Here is a 21,423-nt window from a genome sequence, read left to right as displayed (position 1 = left end):
TATAAATTAAGCAAGTGCTTAGTGTGTTGGTTTTTATTGCTTTCAGTTTAAGGGCAACTTAAAAACCATGTCCCGTCCCAAAGTGTTCCGGAATTATGGGGCCAGGTGGCAAATATCAGGTGAAGGCCTAACTTACCGATGCATGTTTAATCAGCGCTGAGTCAAGATCACCCTGCACGTCAGAAACCATTAATCTTGCATTCGTTCCCTGTGGAGAATGTTTTTGCTGCTGCCATTTTTGTAACGTGTGTAGGGGTGCTGTGTTAATTTAGTTTGACAGTTACTTTATTAACATTATTTTTGCTTCTGCCATTGTGATAGAATGAGAGGCGGTGTGGTCTAGAAATTTGTGCTGAGGGACTAGGAGACAATGTGACCTAATATTTCAGGCGAGACCTGGAGCATAGTTTGGCTTATTGCTTATAGCCTAGGGACTTTAATATTGATATGTTAGAGCTTGCAAACATGGAAACAGCATGATCTAGTGGCATAGCAAATTGTATTGTGGCCTGATGATTATAAGAGGGACTTGGAAGTTCCCTATCTTCCCACCAGTAGTCTTTGGTATTCTGTACAAAAACTACAGTGGATAACCAGGCCTTGTCTAATTTAAATAGTGTAAAAACTCCTATGGAACTTTTGCTCCCTCTAGTGGACAAAACTGCAAATGAATGTGGACTACTATCAATTTTTCCCAAGTGCCTTTTAAGGTCCTCATTCAAAAATGGGGACCCTTAGTGTGCTGATTGTGTCAATCTAGTACATGGTGAACATGATAACTCCCTTGATTTTTCACCAATTTTCACTAAACTTTTATCATACACTGTGAGCCTCCTGTAGACTTTTCAAATAACATTTGGCTATAATCCGATAAACTCTAGATTTTGAAAATATATGTGTTTATTTCAAAGCTTCATTTTTGAGACCTATATAATAACAACAGATAAGATTTATGGAATCATTATTATTTACATGTGACTGCTGGCAGTTGTAAATGCATTTAAAATGGTTGGTCAAACCTCGATTATTTTCAGTAAACATGATTTGAACTGATTAGATTTGAAAGACAAGGGGAGTAAAAGGAGTGAGGCCAAGCAACAGATCAACGGAGAGAACTAATAAAGGAGGAGATCTGTTACCTGCAGCAGGTAGTCTAGTAGGAGACTGGAGGTGTCAGTGCCCCCCCTCACACTCACAGAAGCCCCTGAGCTCACATAGCCCAGCAGGGTTCTATTCTGGGGGCAGGATGGGGACCCACCAGCTCAGTCCTTTGGGGGTGCTGCCAGTGTAGTGAAAGGGCAGGAGCCAGCTGGTGAGGGTATGGGCGGAGGCAGGAGGGCGGTACCTCACACACAAGATCCTGTCCAAGTGAAACTGAACTACCTCCCCAAGATTCCCCTCCTCTCTGACCAGCTCACACCAGCCCTCCATGCAGTAATCTCTTGCACCATCTACAAACTTCAAAATCACACACCAAGTTAAGTGGCCTCCACCTGTGTTAAATTGTAGTGATTCACATGATTTCAGGATAAATTCAACAGTTCCTGTAGGTTCCCTCTCCCAAACTGGATGGCTGAGCAAGAAGAAGACTGATCAGAGAGGCTACCAAGAGGCCAATGGCAACTTTGCAAGAGCTACAGGCTATTATGGCCAAGACTGGTCAAAGTGTGCATGTGACAACAATATCCCAAGCATTCCACAAATCTGGCCTGTATGGTAGGGTGGCAAGAAGGTAACCATTATTCAAGAAAGCCCACCTTGAATCTCATTTGAAGTATGCAAAAAAAGAAAAAAAAAGGGAGATTCTGTAGCCATGTGGCTAAAAGTTTTGTGGTCTGACAAAACTAAAATGGAACTTTTGGACTTCTGTGCAGCATGGTGGTGGCAGCATTATGTTATGGTGATGTTTCTCATTGGCAGGGACAGGGGCACTTGTAAGGATAGAAGGGAAAATGAATGGAGCAAAGTACAGAGAAGTCCTTGAGGAAAACCTGCTGTCCTCTGCAAGAAAGCTGAAACTGGGATGGAAGTTCACCTTTCAGCATGACAACGACCCAAAGCACACAGCCAAAGCTACACTGGAGTGGCTAAGGAACAAAAAAAACTAAATGTCTTTGAGTGGCCCAGTCAGAGCCCCGACCTAAATCCAATGGAAAATTTGTGGCATGACTTGAAGATTGCTGTCCATCAAAGCTCCCCAAGGAACTTGACAGAGCTTGAACACTTTTTTAAAGAAGAATGGTCAAATATTGCCAAATCTAGGTGTGCAAAGTTGGTAGAGACCTATCCCAACAGACTCACAGCTGTAATTGCTGCCAAAGGTGCTTCCACCAAGTATTAACTCAGGGGGGTGGAGACTTATCCAGTTATTACTTAAAAAAAAAAAAAAAAAGAAACAATGCACAGTCCAGTGTGTCTGCATCACAGTGGTAACTGTAAAGTCTCTAGAATCTGGGCATCTTGATTAAAATTGAGGTGTTCAGTAACACACACCTTAATGCAGAACTATTATTGCAGGTCAAGCTCAAAAAGGTTGCAAACTAGAATTATATTTTACCAATTAATCAACAAACACGTATGCAGCAACAGAACCTGGACATGTAGTATGAACTTGTATATATGTGCCAAAAAGGGGCTACTTTTTATATATATATATATATATATATATATATATATATATATATATATATATATATATATATAAAAAAAAACCCACCTTTTTTGTGTAAATGACAGAACTAACAGAAACCTGCTTTATTCCCCAATATATTCACCCCAGGTCCAATTGCTGGGAGATGGAAATTTCCACTGCCTGATGGTCCTCAATCCCACAGACCCTGACGAAGTCCAGAGAGTTCAGGAGTTCACTGACCGTCTGACCAGGTGAGGGAACCCTAAAGTACTTCCAGACTCACTGCTGCAACGTTGTTTTAGAAGCTTCGAGTGATTATCTGTCCACCAGCAGAGATCTTTGAAGAGATTTCACAGGGCAGTGTTTTAAAGATGCTGACCTTCACATTCATTGAGTGAAAGCAAAGACATTCTAATAAGGACACATATAGACATAGCAGACTGACAGACCAACCAAAACCAACACTCTCTGTACTGAGGAGAGAGCTTAGGAACAACTTATCAATTGCCTCCCCTTCCCCATGCTCTCTTCAGTTTTCCTCTCATTTTCCACAATGTACTTCTCTTCTCCCTGTCCTTTCTCTCCACGCAGCCTTCCTCTTTCCTCCCTTATTGTTATTTTTGGTTTGTTTAGAATTATTTTCCTTCCATCTGTTTCTTCTTTCCTTCCACCCTCAATGCAGGAGCCTAGATAAAATGACCCAAGCAAGAATTAATTAGACAAGCTATGTAGCGTATATGGTCTAGGGTGAACAGTGCTTTTGTAATGGATCTCCTCCTAGTAACTGATGAGTAAATAATACTGACATCAGCATAAGACAGTGTACTGACCTATCATATATAGAGCTTGTTCTTTAGTTGAATGGTAAGATGTTTATCTTTTGAAGCATATGGTTTGCAGTTCACGTCAATCCTTGCTTTGTCCATTCAATTCAATGGACTTGATGTCAGTTCATTACTGTGGCACCCTATGGGAAAGAATTCTGATCCCTGTGGTTGAAACAGGTAATTTAACATATGTGTTGCTTGCATTATTATAAGTTATAGCGTGTATGCTGGCTGACGAGACATGCGATTCTGCTAAATTGCTCCAGATCCTGGTGTCAGTTATGAGCCCAACATTGAAACTCCCCGAGATTAGGTAGACAAGTTTTGATTAATAGGTGTGAGGGTGTAATAAATCTCCTCGTAGCGGCTGATCAGTTAATATTACTAACATCAGCATGACATGTACTTGCCTCTCAACTGCAGAGCTTGGTTTGTGGTTCATGTCCAGCCCTTGCCTTTCCATTCCATTTCGATGGGCTGAATTGCCAATTTATTACACTTTGTTATACTCTAGCATCAAAAGCGTTCTACTGTCGATTTTGATTTCTGTTGTTATTCACATAAAGCATTTAAGGGCCAAAAAAAGAAAAAAGCTACATTGCTACTGAACAGATTACAAATGGTTTGTATAAGATTTCAGAAGCAGTGTAAAAATTACAATATTACTTCTATTACCAGTGTGGGTATTTGCTTCATTATCGGATTGTCTCTGTGTCTCTCGGTAGGCGTGCTCTGACACTGGATGGAACCTGTACAGGGGAGCACGGGGTGCAGCTGGGGAAGAGAGCTATGCTGCGGGAGGAGGTGGGACCCCTGTGAATGGGGGTGATGGGTCAAGGCCTCCCTGACCCCAAAAACCTGATGAACCCTGGGAATGTTCTGTAGTAATGACCAGAACTGATACTGAACCTCTGTCTCATTTCTCACCAAGAGGACGACCCCCCCCCCGCAACTCTGATTATGTGGAAATATTACATACAGCATCCCCACTACCTCACTTTGAAGAGGTGTTTATGAAGCCTCTGGTTTAATGATTGTAACCTGTCTTCCCCAGTATAAAGTGCAAATCTACATAACTCCTATCACATTATACTGTAGTTCCAGATATATGTAGCAGTGGCATGTTAGGTATGGATTTGACTCCTTGAATGTTTATTTTAAGTCCTTAATTTATATAAAATGCCAAGTTCGTAAATGATGCGCTTAAAAGATTGTTTATATATTTTACATGCTATACAGGAAAATAATGCATCATTTGTTCCTAATGAGATGCTTTAATTAATAAATGCAGCTCGAAATGTTATGTTTTCCTGGCTAGGATGCTTTAACAAATATGAAATGTGCCATCCACTTTCTCTTTTACGGTTACTTCTCTTGCATGCCCCAATTTGTTTTGTGTACATTGCAGTAAGATTTACATAATAAAGTCTTGCATGCTTTCCAGGTGTCATGCTAAATCATTATTCAGGTTGATTAATAAAATCAAGTAAGTCACAAAAATCATGTGACTTTCAAAGTTTCTTTTAATAATGATACCACAATTAATGTGATACAACAAAACCCTAATCTAGTTTCAATTTAATTCACATTTGTTAGCAAAAGTTCTTAGGAGGAGATACTGTATCTGGCTGTCTTACTTTTATAGTTATGGTATGCACTGTATTACTATACTTGTTTTTCTCATGTGTAGTAGTGTGACATTGAACACAGAAGTCAGGGCAACCCATAATATATATATATATATATATATATATATATATATATATATATATATATATATCTTAAATATATATCAAAATATATATATATTATTAAAGTCAATATGTTGTATAGTTTAGTGGAAGTGACTCTTGGGAAAGGAAAGAATCTTAGTGATATATATATTTTTTTTTTTTTTTTTATTTATTTTTTACTATAAATGCACAAACTTTTCCAGCCAACAGTTCAAACATCAAAATCATTAAACACTATCTACCTCCTAAAACAGGCATCAATTTAAATTATACAAAAAGAAATCCCACAGCCTCTAGAGCAAATATTTAAGTGGTACCCAGTACACAGAGTGGTTTAAAAAGGCTTTTCTGGATATATGGGAACTACATTGAATCTAGTTTAATCTCCCAATTCCCAAACATATTCAACACTGCCTATGGTTTCAATTCTAATCTTGGGACCATTCCACAGCTTTCATTGGACAATAAACACTTCCCTCAAGTGCTCTGAAAAAGAAACACCCCATGTGCCGTAACTTGATTGCATTCAGTCAACATATAGTGCTAAGCTCCCCAAAAAGTGCCCCACCCCAAAAAACCCCTCCCCAAAAACATTCACTTACCCACCCACCCACCCACCCACTCGCTCACCCACAAACACACAGTTTACACAGGTGGCCATATTTGGCAACATTCACTCACAAAGTGTATCTAGGTAGAAATAAAAAGAGTGCTCATCCATTTTTCTTAATCAATTGTAAACATCAGCGAAATAATAACACACACAAAAAAGAATATATTTGTAAACATTTCAAAGACAGACCAACAGACTGCACTGCCAAAAAATAACCTTACTCGTCAAGTCTCTTTACAGGAGTTCAGATGTCCCACAAGAGGCCCAGGAATTCAAATGTAGCCCATCCTCTGATTCAATAGTTGTGTTCTTATCTAAGCCTCCAGATGTACAACTCTGTAACCACATCCACACTCTCCCCCCACCCCACACTGTTTATGAGAGAAAGGGTTTTTCAGGTTAAGAGTTTTAGAGCTACCGTGATCTGGGCTGTATTTTTTTCACGGTACAAAGTGGCTTATTTCACAGCGTTTCACAGGTAATTCAAGATATCTGTTGAATACTTTGTTTCTGTCCACGCTTTAAAGACATTCTATTACCTCGATTAGTAAATTATCAAACAAAATAACAGCATAAATAAAAGTAAAAATAACAACAGACACATGAAATGTCCTCTTCTTGTACTGGATCTTTAGCAGAAACATTTCTTATCTTTGATGCAGCTGGTGTCTTTTATGTTGATGAAATTTAAAAGAAACCGTGCAACTCAATGCAGTGTGTTCAATCATTTACCATAAGCAAACTAAACCAGCTGCTAGGTTCCTAAATGCAGTGTAACTGGTCATATGTCAGTAACACAAACATTTGCTGTATTTATTTTTAAGTGACAAAAAATATGTATATTTTTGCTATTCCTTCAGAAATGGGAATTTTTCACGTGGACCTACATATTGCACGGCAACGAGTACATTTCACAGAAATTGTGAAATCTTCGATAACCGTCAAAAAAATACAGCCTTAACCATGATCAATAAAATCCCCCGCTCTTCTTGCTTGATGTAGGACACCAATTTCTAAAAATGTATTGTGAAGAATCTTGTGTCTTCAGCTGTAGGCTCAGGGATTAGGGATCAAGTGGGGGCAAGATGATTCCAGTCTTCTTTTACAGAACACAGAAGGGATATGGAGGTCAGGGAGGTTTTGGTTAAAGGTTTTGAGGTTTGTTTTCATTTATTTGTATGCATTGTTTTTTTGGTTGTTTCTGTGTCCAGATCTCCAGGTATGCAAGTTTAGGCCAAGTCCATAAAGTGCCCTGTAGATGACATAATACAAAAGACGTACAACACATTTAACTTGGAGCTCTGGTTACAAAACCAAAGGACATACGCATGTTAAACAATAATGTGCCAGTAAAAGGAATGTGACCCATATAATAATATTAATAATGTGGGTCTTTAAAACTGTAGAGTCCTGTAATCCCATTTTAGACTAAATTTCAATCACATGGTGTCCTGTAGCTACATCATTCCATTAGTTCTGAGCTAGCCACTTAATGTTAGTATGTAGTTTACATACAGGATGTCTCAACATGAAACTTGCTTGCCACTATGTCCATCCGTGCTCCTGCAACTACTTGCTGCAAAGAGGTTAACAATGTGCAATATAAATAGTAACACAACCACAGGAAAGAGTTAAATGTTAAATCCCAGGAGAATCTCTTGGGTTTTTGTAAGAATAGGATACTGAACTACCTTCTCATTCCACCAGATGGGAATGTTTCCAGTGTATCCTAAAATGACACAGCATTGTTCTCAGCCCACTGCCCCTGTTAGCACTGTACCTGCACTGTGAGTTAACAGTACTTCAGTTTCTAGTGCTATCACTACATAACCTTTTATACTGTGTTAAATCTGCACTGTAAAGAGACAAACAGATCCACAGACAAGGGGTAGTAATTTCTTGTGCTGTCTGTATCAGCACAGAAATACATACTGTATATGTAAAATGCAAGTACATAGGACAGACATAGCACTTCATGTTCTAGGACAAGACATTTCTAAATTTAGCTCTACGTCTGACCTGTAATAGTAATGAAGGGATATCCAGCCTGGGTCAGTCAGAAGGGTGTTCTGGGCAAGACCTGTTTATTTCAAACCAGGAGTCTATACAGCTGTGGAGAGAGAGTTGGACAGCAAGGTTAGACCATCTGCAGTGTGACTAGGGAATAGAACAGCTCACATTATTTCAGGTGGCAGGAAAACACTGAATTTCAACGCTTGGATTACTCAGCCTTTTTTAGTTCAGACAGGCCAGTGACTTGAATACCAAGTGACAGCAATCAATAAACAGTCTGTCAGGGAGACTGACACTCCAGCAGATACAGCGCTCCCACTGGGAGGACTCCTAATGCAATACACAAGATACCCTGGGGGGGGCAAGAAACCTTTGAGCTCTCCCTCACTACTGGCGATGCATCCTTCAAGGTTGCAAGCAGTCTGCCTTACATTGAGCCGCTGCTACGTTAAATAAAACCTACAAGTGAACAATTAAATGAGTGAAAAAAATCTGATAAATCAGTTTAGGGTTAAATCCCCCCCCCCAACTTGGCAATTAGGTGTTTCAGATATTTATAGAGTAACTACCAGGGTTTCGAAAAATATATCGTTATACGTCCCCACGTGTTGCTTCAACTATTTAAGTAACATACCTGTAATTTTTCTTTTCATTGTTAACATCCTGACAACTTTTTACACTTATAACTTTAAAATCTGTTTTTCAAAATGGCCCCTTTAGTGCACTGGGGTTTAAGATCTGTCCTCTAAATCACTGCAGGAAGAGCGATTAAAAAACAAGAAAAAAAAAACAAGTGCTGTGGCTTTTCTGTTATGTACCACATCATGGATCATTATGTTACCTGTTTCACAATGTGGGAAATAACATGTAGTTTTGTGTCCTTTAATCACCATGAAAGGAGAAGAGGTCCGGTCTAAGTTTGTGTCCCTCTATGATCAGGATGGGCACAAAGCCCCAACGTGGCACTGTGTTGTATATAAAACCACATCAGGATAAAAATACAAATTTGAAAAAATTAAAGTGATTGCCACGGTAGTATTGAGATTCCTTCCCCTTGTACTTGTCCTGGCTGGGGAGGAGTTAGCGCAACCCCTTGTGGAGAATCAGTGTTATGACAGTGGATGAGAACCTCTAAGAATTTATACCTTTTATGGTAAATGCAGAGGCAGGGGAGTCTGGCTATTGTGTCTCCCTGCTGCAGATCATCCAAGCAGATCACACACTCACCAGCATCCTTACTCAGCACGTCATCTGAAAAACGGGAGAGAAAACATAGGGGGTTTCAGTAGTTAGTAACAGGACAGGTTGGTTCAGGCTAGGCAAGTCATAAAACAGTTACAGTTGCCTAAGCAAGAAAAGACAATAAAACACAGTTATACAGGCAAAACAATACAATCAAAGACTCAGCAAGGTAAGATAATAGGCTTATACTGATTCATATAGTTATACTGCAGCAAAGCAAGTTCTATATTGATGCAATTCAGTGTATGATAATAAAAAAAACACCATGATTTTTGAAAAACCACTCGCGGTGCACCATAGGTTCTTTGAGAAATTACCTCTCTTAATACCATCCCACAAACCTGCTTATTGTCAAGTTTTGTGCATCCTGTCAAATGCTGTGTGGCCGGGCTTTACTAAGTAACCACGGGATATAAATAATTTCCAGCGCAACTAACAACCAATAATCATCTCGGCTGATAAACTGACATTCTGTGAAGCCAGTCAAATACTGCGTGGGCGGTTTTAATGGGATACAGTTCAGGTACAAAACGTCTCAGAATTTTAACATAGCCACTCTTACGAATGCATACAAAAAAAACCCACCAAGTATTGATCGCTCTCAAGAGTTTACAGTAGCTCAGGACACAAACCGTTCCAGTTAATGATATAAAATGTACTTGTCCTGTAGTAAACTATATGTATTTGTTTAAATGTAAAGAACAAGTAAATGCACAGTATTAAAACATCTCTCTAATTCACTGTTTTATTTATTTTTCTCTCGCACTCATAATGTGTTCACAACCCACTTTGTATCATGAATTATACCTGCACGGCAATCGTGATATAAAGAGGCTTCACCTGTACAAGCAAACAAGCCATATTTTCTCCAAAAGGAATGAACAGCTAATGCTTAACGATGGTATCTTTCGACTCCCATTCCAACCTACAGTTGCAAAATCTGCACATCATTATTTTGTCACCGTTGGCTGCATACATCCCCTTATGCTCAAATTCTTTGCAGCATCGTTTAATTTTTATGTACGGTTAGGGATTTTAGAAACAAACGTCTCTTCTCTACCATCACAATTTTAATTCCCAAACAACTCACTCCAAATTATACATCTGCGCAAGTGATAGTCAGAGCTTCCGTTTCTCTTCAGACTGTGGCTATGGTAACGACTGAGCCTTGACAGCTACAACTGCAAGTATTTATTTAAGTGTTTTCTGTAGAAATCTCCCAATTTAAAAATGTCATTCTATGTTTGCTTTATAATGATTTTTTGTCGTATTTATTTTTATATTTGCATTTCGTTGTACATATTTCATTTCATGCTATTTTTTCGAAAAACACAGGGTCTATTTCCAACCTCTCCTAGGCCACCTATCCTTGTTGCCTCATGGTAATATATATCTGCATCACCCTTTGCTTTTATTCTCACTGTCTCGTACACAGTACAAGACCTACGCCTCTGTATTGTAGCATTCTTCAAGATAAAACCTGACTGACATACACCTGATCAACACTTTCTTTGATAGAAGGCTCCAATTAGCCAGTATCACTCAAGCTAGACATCTTCCACAACACCCCTGGCTCCATTACCACTTACTTGGGGACATGACGATTTTAAAAGAAGGCTGGCCCTGATTTGAGTGTACCACTTCCTGGATACCAGAAAAGGGAAAGAAAGAGGCAGTACTGCTTTGCAATTTGAGACACAAAACATGTTAATTGAGATGCAGGTTCTAGACAGCAGGTGTAGGTGTGCTGTCAGCCCCCTGGAGGGCTAAGACGAAAGGGCTGTAGGGGGCACAGTACTGTAGTGAGATGACTCAGTCCTTGACGATTCTGCATCAGCATTTCCAGTAAAATCCTCAGCAAATATTCCCGAGCTTACACAATCCTGTGCCTCACTGACTGTATGACTCACCCTACACACCACGCAGGTGAGCCACACAGGAGAGTCCCAAAAGTGTATTTAACAAGATCACACTTTGTCATACCCTCTGCACCTTCTGCTAGATAATGTCCATACAAAGTATGACAGACCATACACCTCCAGCAGAAACAATATACTGCACACAAGCAGATAAGTGGTCAAGGGCACCCGATACGTTGATCATGGGTATATACCCTGCATTGTTATAGTTTATGCAACATCCATAACTACGACAAGACGTTTATGAAACATTTATTTATGTTTCATATAAGTGTTACTTAAAGTTTGTGCAAGAAACAGTCACATAGATGTGAAATTCATTGTGACAGTAGACACAGAAACAGGAGTAATTCATTTAAGCTTCTCTTCACTAGTTTAATCCATTAATACCAGTCAAAGGGGATACAGTAAGTAGAAACTCTGAGTAATGGGTATACTCTATATATTAAAAACAAAAAACAAACAAACAAAAAAAAACTATTACCTCGGTCATATCTACACCCTTAAGCACTATTTGTGAGATTTCTAAAATTTACACTGTAAAAGTTCTCAAATTATTGTGCAGCAATTAGCACATTGCAGATGTTTCAGTTTTATTTTTTTTTTGTCAGTTTGTTCTGTTTTGCTTTAAGGTAAAAGAGGAAATACTAGAAGCAGTTATAACAGGCCAAAAGCTTTGAGGCGGATGATATTAATTTCTGTTTCCACTTTAAAGGAAATGGTGGTGGGGCCTCACTCTTGTGCTGTAGAAAATGTACAGCATGTGAACATATAAATGCTGTTGCTGGATTAAGCAATGTGCTTTTGTATCAGTACATTTAAGAGAGTGTGGGTAGTTAAATATTAACAATGAAAACAGCATGATGTACAATGAATATATTTCTGGATAGCAAATGGAAACGTAACTGTTGACTATTCTTATCTTAAAAGCCTTGACATTACTTAATAGTAGCCTGGCAGCACATCTGACTTGCATAACGAAAATGAGAATAGATTTGATGTATACTTACTGTAAGTAAACAAGCAGGTACAGTATTATATTACAGGGAACAAGTCAACCTTGAAAATTACAGTGACTGTTTTGTTAAATTGGGCAGTTGCAAAAAAAAAAAAAAAATTGAACTATTTTTAACTACACATTCCTTATGCAAGGTCAATACCGTATTGTGATACCAACCTTGACATCTGTAATCTTATCACGTAACAGTAGCATCAAGGATGTCATTTCTAATTCCCGCAAGGGCGTTTTATAGCACCTTTTATATATATATATATATATATATATATATATATATATATATATATATATATATATATATATATATAAATGATCCTGAAAAATAGCACTTAAATGCAATGCAAACATGAATTAACGCAATGCTATTATTTTCATGTTTCTGCATAGCATTCCTGATCCAACATCAGATGCACATAGCAGCCATTTTCATTTCAGTTCTAGCTACAGTGACAAGGATTTTTAGAAATGCTGAAAATTGCTCAGATAAATGATAAGAATATAAGAGTCATAGTTGATTAACATTCTATAATGTCTCTTAGCATCATTAAATTATGTTTTCATGACAAGGAAGGATACACTGAAAGTGTGTGTAAAGTATAATGCATTTACAAAAGCAAATCTACTTCAGCATTTTACAGGGAGGGTGGGAATATAATCCATAATATTCAGGTTTGTTTTTGTGTAAGATTTTGTCTGTGTGTTTCGGATTGTGAGTCTGAATGAGCTTGTTTGTGTTTGTATGCAAGGTTATTTGTAAGGCTGCGTGTACTGTACAGATGCATGTTAAACACCCACTTGCCCAAGTGCTGATATAGTTGCTGTAGGCAGCACAGTATCTGCCTGTAGTGAGACTACAAAGGTAACTTCGGCTTCTTTGTGCTCTAGATTCTGTTGCTCTCAGCTGAACTGAAATATTTCAATGTCAAGACTCAATGAAAGCCAGGAAGGATCCTGCCTGCCTGCCGAGCAGCACTGAAACAAACTCCTCTAGAGATTGCTCTGCCACGTGATCCGCGGTGTGCCTTTGAAAATGCGCCTCTGCTTGATAATATATTAATACATTCTGTTAAATATAGTCCTGATCTTAGCTCCCCTGCTCTTGTGAAGCAGCTCATTGCTACACTGTTCAACAGGCCTGACTCTGGGGAACAAAGAGACACTACATCTCACCTCCAGCTTGAGCCCAGGACAGGAGCTGGAGAGGGGTGACGTCCCAGGAAAATAATTCAAATCCTAATCAGGTTAGGGACTATAATGTGCAACAGCCATGTTACATAGAAAAACAGCAGTGTCACGCAATCACATTAAATTTCACACCAATATTAGTGCTGGGACAAATATCAGAATACCCAAACAGACATTCCTTTAAATGTATTTGAAGGCAAAAAACACGTCTGTGTCCACCAGAAATTACACAATTGCTATAATTGAGTAATACTTATCACAGCGATTTACCACCTTGCCAGAATCTACACTAAAATAAATAGCAAGTGGGATTAGGAAGTGCACGCAACACAAACGGCCAAATAGTGATCTCTACTGTACCTAAATCCACCGGTACTGCTTTTTGGGAAGCGAGTCAATCGCGGTCCTTTTCTGTCTGCCAGCACAGTTTTTCTTATGTGGAATGCAATTAAACAGAAATAAAATGGTGAGTAATTATTTTAGTTTTTCTGCATTGTACAATGCTCCCTTTTCCACTTTTATTTTACTTGAAGTATTTCTTCAAGTTATACACTTTATTAAAGCGTGTCTATGACCACTTTATTTATTGCAAAGACACAGCGATTATCTAAAAGAAAGAAAAAAAAAAAGGTGTCATTCAAACAGTACATAACCTAAAGGATTTGCAACAACTTGCCGTCATCCCCATGCATTAGGGGTTTCGTAGTTTGGCAAAAGCCTTTAAACAGTGAATTTGCATGCACATGGTCCGAGCTTGCCACAGCAGAATACATTTCTCAGAATGCAACACCAAACAGCTTGATCAGCATTGACTACAGAAACAAGGCGCATCCAATTCTTAGTAATATTTCCTTTAAATACACTTACTGTGCCATGCAGTTTTATTCATTTCAAAGCTATTTCCCTCTTTTTATTCAATATATTTGCCAAACTGCCTCTCTGGCTCAGCTCTAACCAGTAGATCAAACTGCCCTACAGACCTAACCATAAGACTACACTGCCACCCAGTCCCCCACCTCTAAAAACAAAGACACACTGCCTCCCAGTCCTCAAACCACTAGCCACCTACTCTCAAATCCATAACCATAATCATCAAACTGCCTTCAGGTCATTCAACAAGGCATGTGTTGCTACATTTTCTATGCAGCTACTGTGTAAGTTGAAAGGTGACTCCAGAGGATGTTAGTGTTGTAAAGTGTTTCTATCTGAATACGGGGTGGGATGCTGTGGGTTTTGGATCAACTAACAGCCAATAGGAGTCTAGCACAGAGTCTGAATTTCCATTTTTAGAAAATGGGTTAGCACACTCCCAATGGGTGGCTCATCTACACTGTGGTAACAGGTATGAGACATTGTAGGGGCTCCCAAGTGGCGCATCCAGTAAAGGCGCTCTACGTGAGTGCAGGATGCGCCCTATAGCCTGGACATCGCTGGTTCGAGTCTGGGCGATTCCACAGCCGACCGTGGATGTGAGTTCCCAGGAGGCGGCACTCAATTGGCTGAGTGTCACCGGGGTCTAGGTAGGCCAGGGTGTCCTCGGCTCACTGCTCACCAGCGACCCCTGTAGTCTGTCCGGGTGCCTGTGGGCTTGCCTGTTAGCAGCCCGGGAGCTGCGTTATCCTCCTACGCTGTAGCTCCTGGACGGCCGCATGGTGAATCCGCAGTGTGTAAAGAAGTGGTCGGCTGACGGCACATGCTTCGGAGGACAGCGTGTGTTCGTCTTCGCCACTCCCGAGTCAGCGCAGGGGTGGTAGCGATGAGCCGAGCCTAAATAATAATTGGCCATTTCAAATTCTTTGCATGCCATCAGAAAGTATACGCTCTGACACCAAGTCTGTTTAAATCCCAAACAGTATGGGATAGCTGGTGAGACACCATCATTATTAAAGCAAAAAACATAAAGCATTAACTTACCATTGTAAGAGAGGCGGGGCTTGCTGAGACACATTATAAAGTGAACCTCCATCTCACTGGATGCTACAGACTTACAGCAAATGGGGCACTTAAAACCTGTGGAAAGAGCAGAGTATGGCAATGACATTCATGTATAAAGCCACAACAAAAATATAGTCAAACTATGCACCATTTACTGTACTGTAGGTGGTAAAGATAAATAATCATTTATCTTATGTATTAAACCATTGAACACAGTTGTAGAAGCAAATAAAACCCTACATGAAAAATGTTTCCCAAGCCAGCATACTGTAGTAAAAACCTAAATACAGGGAAACAAACACACACACTACAGTACAGTACAGTACTGCAACAACTAAAATAATCACAACTTCACCCACTCTTTGAAGATAAAATAGGTCCAGTGTTAATTAAATGAAGTGCTTAAATCATTTTTGTTGTGTTATAATGTATTTAGAAAATTTTAATAAAATTAGAAATAGTGAACAAAAACAAAGCCTCATCCGTTGCATAATCTAAGGGGTTTGCTATACTGTAGAAGATTGAACAGTTTGTAAAGGTGAAATGTAAAAAAAATGTATATATAAACAGGTTAAAAACAATATGGCACTGAAACTGGACACCAACCTGTACTGAACAGTATTGTGAGAATCATAGGATATAACTTTGTACCAACTGTAAAGTGCCTGTATCAAAGCATGTTGTCTGTATCATTGATATAGACAGAGTATAAAACAAAGAATCAGTGAAAGGGTTGATTTTTCCTGAACAACACTGGTGATAGGACTTAAGTAAGAAACTCAGACGATGCAGCTGTGTATGTATTACACATTAGGACAATAACTCCCAAGTGCACATCTCTCTGCAGCTGTAACTTCAAAAGTCACACATCTTTAATTGAATTAACAGGTCAGTTTCATGTTCAGAAATTTTAACCTATATAAACATCCAAACATCTTGTTACTTAAACACATGCTTTTGATTGATTACTCGTTGCCAACAAGAGGCTTTCGAGCTGTCAATCACTCAGTGCAAAAAGGAAGCCCAGTTCTTCAGTCCTTTAACGTACAGTATTAATGCAGAATGCCGCCTCAACCTCTTCTGTCATAAACAGTCTGGTGACCTGGCCCTGGAACATCTCTGTCTCTTTAAATAATAAGATCTGTATCCAGGAAATCACTATACCAGCAGTTTGCATTGACAGTTTCTGTGCTTGGGCTTTTATGTGCTCAGATAGGCTGTATGACCTTTAGACTAAGCTCCACGACGTGGTTTTTTCAACCAGACACTAAAGTGGTATTGAACATTTGCAACGGTCCATATTAAACAAACAACCGACCAAAAACCAGTCAAATCAAACCACACGAAATCCAGAAAATAAAAGCAAAAAAAAAAAAAAAATTAAAAAATCAGGGCAAAAAAATGTAGATCCATGTAAACTCCCAAAGGCGCTTTAGTGCCCTGGTGCAACTTTGTTTGCAATCTTCCTCTCTTTTACTCTCTTGCAATGGAACAGTGTAGCAGCCTCACTGAATAATGTTGCTTAGCAACCTCCACACAGGTAAACATGCTGGGGAGTAACGGCCCCTGTGGCTCCACAGCTACGTATTGAAATCTCAAGATAAACACAATAGACAGGATCTGTACACCTCAGTGTCACAGTATTCCAAACACTGGATTACACTCCCCTGTCATTGCATTACAGTACTCAGGAGCATGGGAGAGACCTCCTGCACAGCTTCTGGACCAAAAGGAGACAAGTTTACGCCCTGGTCTAAGAATAACCTAGCGATATACCATCAATCGTCACCCCAGTATGACCTTGTCCTGTGGGGTGACTCGTATTATAAACGAGATAAAGGGTAGTTGAAGTGGTAGGGGTGCAACGATATGCTCATGTCACAATACATGTATGTAGTTATAGGATATGTATCATGATACATGTGATGGTCCTGATGGGCTACTTGTATGATGCATTTTAATGAGAAATTATTATTTAACAATGGACTATTTTGTCAAAAGATCAAATTAAATGTGATAGGGACAGTATTCATACCAACTATACAACTCAGGTATTCTTCATTCAAGAATCATTTGGTGAACTACAATGAAATATGTTGTGCTTCTGGTCATGTATCGCAATAAAAATGATTCTTCAATTATGACATGATTTAGACTGCATACAGAACTGAGGAGAAATATGGCAAATTAAATTTAATGTAAACAAATATAAGGTGTGTAACAGGGAGAGATCTGTGCTGACTCTGCTGGCGCGTTCACAGGGCTGCAGGAAGAGGGCGGCAGTCGTCCAACAACCGCCTGTGAGTCATGGCAGTGACATGGGGAGGTGGGAAAGTGGGTGTGTGGACTTTCCCCCTCTCTGAATGGTCGAGAGGCGCGTCTTGGGAGATTGTTAGCCCTATAAATTAACGCTCTGTTGTTTCCTCAGGTCTGCCCTTTTAAACGTGCAGAGTGTGCGGAAACGCTGGTCCACGACCGAACGGAACGGAGGTTCAGGAGAGCGAGACAGTGAGGGAGGGGAACCCTTGGGCAGATCCGTGAATAAGTATAGCTGAGCAGGCTAGGTAGCCGGCAGCGTAGGACGGTGATCCGGGTCGCACGGGCAGCGGCAACCGGGATATTGCTGCAAAGTGCAGCACCTTTTCTTTGTAGTTTTGTTACTGTTTTATTTTCCCTGTTTCTTTGTGCCTTTGATTTTTGCAGTATTGTTTTGAAGCACCTGCGGGCGCGCCTGGACTGTTTACCATTGCTTGGTATTCCCGTGGTTCTGTTTACCATAGTTGGTAAGCAGACCACGGACCAACATCGCCCTCGCGGGCTAAAGAAACCCAACGCGCCCCTGAAATAAAACTGGGCACCTGTGTGGTGTTTTCAATTACACCTGTCTGTCTCCTGGTCAGTGAATTACCCACACCCCTTCCACAAGGTGTTACATACCAGTTACAAAAATGCAAGACCCAAATTCCACATGGGGGGTATTGAACTGAAACAGGCACACCAAGAAAAAGACCTTAGCGCTGTAATAAGAGTCATTGCTGTAAGCAACCACACAGTGCGGGAAGCAATCAGAAAGGCAAACAGAATGCCTAGCTATATATCGCAATGTACAGAGTAAAAATTCAAGTTATGATGAGGCATATAATGCACTGGTGAGACCTCACATAGAGTATGTCCAATTCTTGTCACCACAGTTCCAAAGGAACATTATGGCCCTGGAGAGAGTCCAATGAAGAGCAACCAGGCTACTCCAGGGCTTAAAGGAATGAGCTATGAAGACAGTTAACCCTAACCAAAAAGAGCAGTAAAGAAACCAGGACCAGAAAATACAGAGTTGGAAATTAAGTGGAGATAGACTTAGGACAGAGGGAAGGAGACATTTCTTCACACAGAGTCGTAATGGTTTACCTAGTCATGTTGTTGAGGCAGAATGACTTGTACAACACCCAAGGTTGAATCTGTGTCACAGAATACAGCTGTGTACCAAGTATAAAGCCAAAATCTCAAAGCGGTAGGCCTTTATCATTCGGAAACTAAACAATTACAAGACCCCCATATGACAGGTCACGGGTCAAAGTAAAGGGTGCCACAGCAGCATCATATAAGCTCCCTTCATGGGGATGCTTAATTGGAAAAAGAGAGATGGGACAGGAGAAACAGAAAGGTATAAAGAAGAGGTGTATGACATGTGAAATAGCATGAATGAGTCTATGCTCGCCACACCTGCCATCCACCCTCAGATTTCCTCTCTGTGATAAAGGCTACAGACTGCCCACGAAGGGTTCTTTTCATTAGCATTGCTTAAAAACGACAAATGCTGCCTGTCAGCGAAGACATGTCACTGCAATGCTTATACTGAGAGGGTGGCAACGTGCAGGGGTTCAATACATTTTATACACTACTACTTAGCAGTGGTCTGCATGTTAGGCTGGCACTGAGATACAGTAGGAGTTAAGGGAAGCGAAGGGCAGACTGTCCTAATGGTAACAAAAACTAACTGCAAAAAGAGTGCACAGTCATTCTGTCTCTTTTTCCCATCCTCCACAGTTTCCTCTTGGAGCAGATGACCCAGATTCCAACTAGCTGCTATTTTGAGCAAACTGCTGGGCTGTGCTAGAGGCTGGCACCCTGAACAATAGGGAGCAAGAACCAGGCAGGGGAGTCTCCAGCAAACCTACACCCACTCCTTCGGGACAGACAGGATTCCACATGGTGGGTGGGGATCACAGGGAAAGGAAATGTAAACAGAGAACCATAGGAGAAGCAGATCAGGAATGAATAAATGATAGGCCCCAGAATTAAATCAGTAACAAGACATTAGAAATAGTTTAATTATCTAAACAGCAGTAGATCTAAAAACCACTCAGCATTACTTATGCTGCCTGTGTACATACAGTACTCGCTATATACCAAAATATAGAAAAAAGACCTGTGATAGAGCAGAGTTGGTGTTTTAGGTGAATGTATCAAGATCTGTTAGAACTGTTAAAATCATTAAAATATTCCTCTGCTCTATTTTAATCAAATTATATTGATTTTATTCATAACAAAATATAGAACACTGTCAGGGGAAAACAGGGTTGTAAAATAATTAAAAAAAAAAAAAAAGATGTTTCCTACTTTAAACACATTTTCAATGTAGGTTTTTGAGTATGAGCAGACAGGCCTGAGGATGGATTTCACAATAGTGTTTTTCCTTGAATTCCCTGAAAATGCTGTCGGTACATTTTCCTCTCTTTTTCATCAATTCTTGTTTGAGCTCCTTGAAAAAGAAAATAATTGCAAGTAATTAAATCATAAAACAAACAAAAAAGTATTGTTTAATTAATAGCAGTTCATCTACAATATTAACAAGGCAGAGTGCCTTGATGTTACATAGCCCTTTTTCTGATCCACCCACTCCCCCTTCTCTCTACTTCTTGTTTAAGCAGGAAGCTTAATATGAATCATGCCTGCCAGATAGAGCCTGAGCTGATTTTGATTGCTACTGAAGCAGTTCACTCTCCATTGCATGAGATATGGATCCCCAACCCCCTGCAGTGCAGTCCAGTCAGGGGTTCTGCCATCACTGCAGGCTCACAGCGCTGCCCCCCCAAACCCAGTGAACAACAGACACATCCTTACAATGTGACAATACTAGGCTATCTGACAACCTAATGTAATACACTCAAACTTTACCCAAACTTATGATCTCAGGAAAGAAAAAAAAACGGAGCTTTCTTTAAAGAGAAATTGGAGATTAGATTATATCTCTTTATCCCTCTAGGAGCAAATGGAGTGTGAACATTACTGATAAAACAATATTGGTTATTTCCAACTGAATTTCAAATACAGTATTTGCCATTATGAAGCTACTGAGTTTGCTGTGTCTGAAAAATAGGTTAATACTTCCCTTGTATTTTCTTTGCAGTAGCTCTTTACAGCATGCATCAAAAGCCACAAGAAACAGTTGTCTGATTTGCATTTGCAATTCTGCAGAGCTAAATGCTCATTGGAGGATGACAATGTAGGTGCAAGTAAAACAATTGCAGTGACTGAAGCACTTAGTTTAGCTACTGTAAAGATCAAAGATAAATGAACCTGATATGAATCAGCATCAGTGTGATGGAAACAAGCCAACAGGTTTTGGATGTACACGTATTTGGGAGCCAAAAAAAATCTATGCGTGTAATAAAGAATACAGCATGAGCTTGCTATGTTTTAATCATAAACTGTTGCTGCCTAAATATGCATTTCTCTTGAAGTATGACTCAACTTAGGGAACCCATGTTGGCCTGTAGCAAAACTCTTGCAGGTCTGTGCCTATCCTGAACTGCGCCGAACCCTTTCTGGTTTTAATACTGTAGTAGTGAATGCATTTTTAGTTTTTATGATGTTTTCAATCCAATGGCTTTGACTTCTGTTGCCATAAAGATACAGGGTTAGTTGATTTATAGTTTTCTTTTTTGTTAACCGACAGTATCTTGACACACTGTAACCCACTGAAAAGTACTGTATGTGAAAATGAATGCAATGTTTAAAAACAGAATACAAATATGACTAAATACTGAAACAAGCCTACTTTTTTTTTTTTTTTTTACTGAAATGTACAGTTGAAACAGTAAAAGACCATTTACACACAATGTTTAAACATTTACAGCCTCGCCTGAAAAAAACAATGAAATGGGAGTTTTTGTGAACAAAAGCAAAGCATCCCCGGTATATGAGACCATTGGCGGGGGGCTGACAAATAGTACAAGCTCCCCTGAGGGGGATGTTAATAAGGGGCATTCCCACTGAGTGCATGCAGCGATTCATTTAAATCCTCCT

The 21,423-nt window shown here is 39.7% G+C and overlaps 1 protein-coding gene across 1 annotated transcript in view; it reads right to left on the bottom strand.

Moving 5' to 3' along the window:
- Nucleotides 1–6,973: 6,973 nt before the first annotated feature.
- Nucleotides 6,974–21,423, bottom strand: part of LOC121296640 (E3 ubiquitin-protein ligase znrf1) — a 28,935-nt gene continuing 14,485 nt past the window's right edge. Inside the window, exons 2-5 of the mRNA XM_041222398.1 lie at nucleotides 15,097–15,192; nucleotides 8,964–9,069; nucleotides 7,825–7,915; nucleotides 6,974–7,057 (exon numbers count right to left, since the gene is read on the bottom strand). Coding sequence (XP_041078332.1) covers nucleotides 7,858–7,915; nucleotides 8,964–9,069; nucleotides 15,097–15,192 — 260 coding nt within the window. The 3' untranslated portion in view covers nucleotides 6,974–7,057; nucleotides 7,825–7,857. The remainder of the gene's footprint in view (nucleotides 7,058–7,824; nucleotides 7,916–8,963; nucleotides 9,070–15,096; nucleotides 15,193–21,423) is intronic.

This window comes from Polyodon spathula, chromosome 21 (assembly GCF_017654505.1).
Source record: "Polyodon spathula isolate WHYD16114869_AA chromosome 21, ASM1765450v1, whole genome shotgun sequence".
Taxonomy (NCBI): domain Eukaryota; kingdom Metazoa; phylum Chordata; class Actinopteri; order Acipenseriformes; family Polyodontidae; genus Polyodon; species Polyodon spathula.
This window is presented reverse-complemented; position numbering and strand designations above follow the sequence as displayed.